This window comes from Natator depressus, chromosome 11 (assembly GCF_965152275.1).
Source record: "Natator depressus isolate rNatDep1 chromosome 11, rNatDep2.hap1, whole genome shotgun sequence".
Classification (NCBI taxonomy): domain Eukaryota; kingdom Metazoa; phylum Chordata; order Testudines; family Cheloniidae; genus Natator; species Natator depressus.
This window is the reverse complement of record NC_134244.1, coordinates 72,112,447-72,118,626: the sequence shown is the minus strand read 5'-3', so window position 1 is coordinate 72,118,626 and position 6,180 is coordinate 72,112,447. Positions and strand designations below refer to the sequence as shown.

At 43.2% G+C, this 6,180-nt stretch overlaps 1 protein-coding gene across 2 annotated transcripts; it reads right to left on the bottom strand.

The window, feature by feature from the left end:
- Positions 1–3,111: 3,111 nt before the first annotated feature.
- LOC141995659 (small ribosomal subunit protein bS16m-like) lies at positions 3,112–5,037 on the bottom strand. 2 transcript variants are annotated; one of them, XM_074966923.1, is made up of 3 exons: positions 4,884–5,037; positions 4,236–4,496; positions 3,112–3,430 (listed from the first exon to the last, which is right to left on the bottom strand). In XM_074966923.1, the coding sequence occupies exons 1-3, from the start codon at positions 4,933–4,935 to the stop codon at positions 3,303–3,305; spliced, it is 441 nt and encodes a 146-aa protein (XP_074823024.1). In that variant the 5' UTR covers positions 4,936–5,037; the 3' UTR covers positions 3,112–3,302. The 2 variants fall into 2 exon arrangements, with proteins under 2 accessions (XP_074823024.1, XP_074823025.1); XM_074966924.1 differs by having other exon boundaries at positions 3,126–3,418; positions 4,884–5,036.
- Between the last annotated feature and the right edge of the window lie 1,143 nt (positions 5,038–6,180).

Sequence of the window (6,180 nt, the reverse complement as noted above, 5' to 3'; positions counted from 1 at the left end):
ATTTTGTTTTTTAAACAGGAGAATAAACCCTCCCTCATTCAGACTGGTCCTGAAGCAACCCTGCAGACCCACCTCCTTGTATTTGAGGCCGAGAAATCCAGAAAAGAAAACCGTGTTGTGTGTTTAGAAATGAGAAAGGAACTCTTCCCGAAGCCTACATACAAATGAACTTTTAAATTTGAGGAGACAGAATAAAAACTGGTCCCAGTTACCAGGGAAATCATGTCTTGTTTATACTAATCTGGAATATACATGGGGATGGGCACTACATAAAATCAAATTTTGCATACTACAAATCTGTAAAATGCAAAAGGTGTGTTTAATGGAATTTTCTATATCGTTTCATTAATTTTTTTAGATAAAGAAAAAATATTAAAAATCATCAGTATTTTTTTCTGTCTTGGTTTCCTCTAAAGGACACGAAGCTTATTCTTACAGCAGCACTTCACTTAACCCTTACGTACACGCTGACCTGAGAAACCAGCAGTTAGGAGGTACAATGGCAAAGGTTTTGACAGCATGGAAGTGAGTTTAAATCAGCATTTCTCACATGCGGCTACCAGGGGCTTTTTGTGCAGGCCTAACAGCCTCCTGGGCAGCGGTGGAGAGGCCAAAGCATCAGCCTCTCCCCTTCCCTCCCTGTTGCTCCTGCATGAGCCACCATGCCCCGCCTCTGGAGACAGGTGGGGCACAATGCTGCAGGAGCCAGGTGAGTTCTTGACTCACCTGTGGGGTGGGCAGGGCACCTTGGGGCTTGGGCTTCAGCCCTGGGTGAGAACCTGGCCGCAGGGCTTCAGCTGCATGGCTCGAGCCCCGGGCTCTGACCCAGGCTCCGGCCACGTGTCCTTGGCCCTGGGCGCTAACCCCTGGCTGTGCAGCAACAAGTGCTGGCTCCGGGCTCTGGCACCGACCCCCAGCCCTAACCCCAGCCCCAGCCCCATGGTGGTGGGTGTTGATCCACAGCTCCAGCTGCGCAGCAGCAGCCACCAACCCTGGGCTCCAGCCGCTCACTCTGGACCCTGGGGGTGCTGCCTCCCAGCTCCAGCCATATGGCAGCAGGGCTCACCATTCTCCCCGACGCCTCCCCTAACCCCCATTTATCGCCCCCAGCCCCCACTGCCTTCCCTGGTTCCACCTCTATCCCCCCCATTGCCCCAGACCCCTGCTGCCTCCCTCTCCAAACCCAGGGCTTGCTGAGAAAAGCGAAACAAAGAAACATGCAAGTATCACTTTTCACAGCACACTTACTAGCTACCTGGGAGGCTGTGAAAAGTGATACTTGCATGTTTGTTAATATCACTTTTCACAAACTCCCAGCTAGCTACTAAGGGTGCTGCGAAAAGCAATATTCAACATACAAATATAATTTTTCATATTATTTTTGAGTCTGAAAAAACCCTACATAAATAAATTACAATGATTTGGACACGTGTATGTGCATATTTATTTGTTTTTCCTACAGTTAAGTATTTTAGGGAAAAGTGTCAGTGCGGCCACCAGCAACAATTGGTGGTCACAGTCCGAGGCCACCAAAAAATGTGTTCTGAGAACCCCTGGTTTAAATGTACTAATAGGCAAAATCCAAACCAGCCACGTCTGCCTGAACCTTTTCAGGCAGGACTTCAGGTATCACGCAAAAGATCTTATTTTTCTTTGGTTCCATGTATACATTTGCTCAGATTTTACTTCTCCATTAAAAATGGAACCAATTCCCAGCTGCCTGTCAAGTGAGAGCCGGCTGAGTTTCCATGGTTCTCCCTGCACCCTTATGGGTCTGGTGCCAAGGGAGCACCACATAGGCCTGCAGTGAATCTCAAGTGCCTCTAACTTGTCTAGCTCTTCTCAGCCATTTCTCTTGCTGTGAGCTGCCCTCCTTTTGAGCCCCACCAACTTCCTCACATGCAGGAACAGCAGCAGATTGCCATCTTGGAGCAACAGCTGAGGAAGGCGACTTTTCTGTCAGCACTAGAGTGGTCTATTGTATTGTGCTCTTCTTAAATAAGCAGGATACTGTGATCGTCCAGTGAGCGTGTCTCAGCTTTGTTACGTCAAGCGCTTTAAAAGGGTGATGTGCTGCAGCGTGGGCTGAGAAAGATCTCATGTGCTCCCTATCATCAATTCTGAGATTTGCACTGATTGGAATTAAGGCTTTTGGGGTGATGGTTCTATGACTCAAACTCAGTGGCTTTGTTTGGTCTACCAGAGTCTGAGGTTGATGATCTTCGGGGATGGTACAAGCCTTACCTAAGACATTTAAGCGAGTTACAATGTGGATGGAAGACGATAGAACGAATGATGTGCGAGTTCCTCCAAGTAACAGGGATAGCCGTCTGCCTCTGAACATAGCTCAATGTTTATTGTGCTTATCACGCTGGAATATGAATGGCTGCTATGGGTGGCTGATAATCTATGAACACCATGTAGTAATTCCTGGATTTTTAAATTATTGTTTTAGCTGGACGCATGTATAATGTTTGATCAAATACTGTTCAGGGAGAAAGGTATAAAAACATCCAAGTATTTGCTATGTTTAGAGTGGTCATGTTCTGTGGGATACCTTCTGGAAGAACAGTAGTGTGGTTAAGTAAATCGTGTCACATTCTGTGCTGCACCCCTGCACCGAAAAAAGGATTTTCTGCTGCTTACACTATTTGCAGCTTCATTGGGTGAAAATAAAGAAGCAACAGTGGCCAGGTCTGAGTGCCCCTCCTCTAACAAAAATCTTGAAATAGTTCACTGTAAAATTAAAAAACAACTGTGGCTTGTCTTAAGTAATGGTAAGGTGACGTTTAGAAGGAAGCCTACAGGTGCATCCTCACCTGTTCGTTGATCCAGCACAACTTCCTATACATTAGACTCTTATGGCAGTCAGTAATGCTCTCTCTACCTCCACAATAGAGCTATTTAGAAAACGGGAGTTTGTATTCAGTTTGTATGAATGATGTAATCTGGAAGGCCCAGATCCACAAAGGTATTTTGGTTCTTGACTTCCATTGGATTTCAGTGGAATTTAGAAGCCTAAATTTTACCTTTGTGGATCGGGGCCTAAGTAATTGCAGTTTGACAAACATGAAAGATGAATAATTTGTGCAAAATAAGAAGTAATTAACAAATGAGGACAATCAGAATCCTTGTCTGAGAACTCCTAAAGCCTCAAAATACTTTAATGTTCTCATGAAATAATTCACATCCACTATCATTTCTTTGCCTGTAGTAAAGATATTGTCCTTTTTAGTTGGCACACTGTTCTGATCGTTGTCTGTACAGTAATCTTTTGAGTCATTCAGTTCAGTTAGATGTTATCAGTCACCTGGAGTTTCTTCCTCAGAAGCTGTTATGGCTTTCAAGGCTCTTCTCTTCCTTAATCTTTCTGCATTTGTGATTGTCATAGGATGCAATGGGAAAAATCCAGAAAGACCTGAAAGAAAGACTATTTATGTTTATAGCTGGAGTTGCAATATGACTGTTCTAGACTCACAGATTCAAAGGCTAGAAGGGAGCGCTGTGATTATCTCGTCTGACATCCTATATAACACATGCTATAGATCTTCCCCAAAATAATTCTTAGCGTATATATTTCAGAAAAACATCCAATCTCAAGTTAAATTGTCAGTGATGGAGAATTCACGACAACCCTGGGTCAACTGTTCCAATAGTTAATGAGACTTTTAAGAAGTGAGAGTAATTGTCTCTCTCACCAACCCTCTAGTGGCTTGAAGTGCCTTTTACTGCTGTCTCGGCCAGCTCAGTGTCTCCATAAATGAGACCCGTTCCCATTTCCTCAAAAAGAACAGGAGTACTTGTGACACCTTAGAGACTAACAAATGATAGCGCATCTTAATTAGCCTCTTACAGTTTGTATGGCAACTCCCACCTTTTCATGATTCTCTGTATGTGTATAGATCTTCTTACTATATGTTCCATTCTATTCATCTGATGAAGTGAGCTGTAGCCCACGAAAGCTTATGCTCAAATGAATTTGTTAGTCTCTAAGGTGCCACAAGTCCTCCCGTTCTTTTTCCGGAGACAGACTAACAAGGCTGCTACTCTGAAACATCCCATTTCCTGTGGCCAAAAGAAGGGTGATTGCATATATACATATTCTCAAGAATTCATGCAAAGAAATGAAGAAAGAGTCTTTGGTACTCCAAGTATGCGGAGGATCACCAAGGAAAACCTATTGTCTTTTAAGAGAAATAAGCAAATAGTTCAGATTGAAAAACACATTGAGTTACCTAGAAGTTTTTCAACCGGTTTTGTGACATGTGCTCCACAACCAATCCAGTGTTTGATTCTCTCGATGTTCAAGCCAACAAGCTTTTCATTGTGGCTATTTGGGAGTGGGTCATAGCAGCCCACTTGCTCCAAATACTTGCTGTCCCGTGCTCGCTTGTTATATGCGGCCACTATACGGAAGAAGGGTCTGTTGGCACAACCACCAAGAGCCAATCGGATAGCTACGTGTCCTCCATGATAATTTTTCATAAGGTGATGAGCTGAAGGGAAGATCAACAGGTGTCACAATAGATTTGATTATAAACAGATGTGTATAGACGTCGAGCCAAAAAATTCCAAAGGCCTTAGAGAAAAGCTTGGTTTCATTTAAAAATCAATAAAACTGCTGTAACCTTCCCTTACACAGCAACAATAGATTATTCTTCATGATGGAATCGAAGTCTGTACCTTGCCAGGAGATTGAGGTCTTAAAGCAATTTATTTACAATAAAGATGACAGATTTGCTCTACCAACCCTTAAGAGAGTTCAGCGGTGAAGGCTGCACATTCTCCACTAACTGTGATTGATTTAGAGGGATGCAGAAACTGGGGTCTGCCAGTACAACATGGTGTGCACGCAACCCCTAACAAGCCCTGTCTGCACTTACCAAGGTGCACCATGATGACCCTTGAAAGCACCTGAAAGAGGAAAAAGACCATGAATGAATCCCCTGCCACTCCCAAACACAGAACAAGGGGCTAGCCCACTGCAGCTGTGCCGCTGTAAATGCTATAGGGTAGACATAGCCTTAATTGACAGAGATGAGACCCTGAAAGTTATACACCGGACCCTCGCTAGAACACACGTCTAGATAACACAAATTCTGATAGAACGTGGTTGCGGATCCCAAATTTAGTAACGGTCATTAACTTTCATTGTAACGCGGTCCCCGCTGTAACGCAGTACCCGCTAAAATGCGGGATTTGGCATGGATCCCAAATCCCACATTCTCGTGAGGGTCCGGTGTAGTTTGAAAATCCTGAGGGAAACATGGGAGTTTAGTTGCAAGCCCTGCCCTGGCCCCTGTAGATTCTGTCTCTCATGACCCATTTGCCATGGCCATCCTGGGAATGGAAGTTTCAAAGCACCTGCCCCCACTCCCACTTTTATGCTTTGGGGTTTAGGTAACTCTCAACCTCTTAGGAGCACAGGCAAAATGAAAAGAATTTTTTTTTTCCCTGGTAGCCCTGCTAGGCATCAGCCTCACTGCCGCACCCTGCTTGCTTTTCTGTTTCAATAGCTTTGTTGCTAGGGCAATGCCAACAAGTGCCACATGAGTACATAAAATCACTTGTCATTTTAAGGTAAGAATTAGTTTCCCCATTACATTGGTGTTCTGAGGATTTGGTATTATTTTATATATGTACGTTAAGGCTGTCAATCACAGTTATCTCACACGATTAACTCAAAAAAATCAATCGCGATTAATCACACTTATAACAATAGAAGACCAATTGAAATTTATTAAATTTTTTTGATACATTTTCAATACTGATTTCAATTACAACACAGAATACAAAGTGCAGAGTGCTCACTTTATATTATTATTTTTTATTACAAATATATGCCCTGTAAAAATGATAAAACACAAGAAATAGTATTTTTCAATTCACCTCATACAAGTACTGAAGTGCAAACTCTTTATTGTGAAAGTGTAACAAATGCAGTTGGGTTTTTTTTGGTTGCATAACTGCACTCAAAAACAAAACAGTTTAAAACTTCAGAGCCTACCAGTCCACTCAGTCCTACTTCTTATTCTGCCAATCGCTAAGACAAAAGTTTGTTTACAACTGACGGGAGATACTGTTGCCTGCTTCTTATTTACAATGTCACCTGAAAGTGAGAACAGGCGTTCACATGGCACTTTTGTACCCAGCGTTGCAAGATATGCCAGATATGCTAAA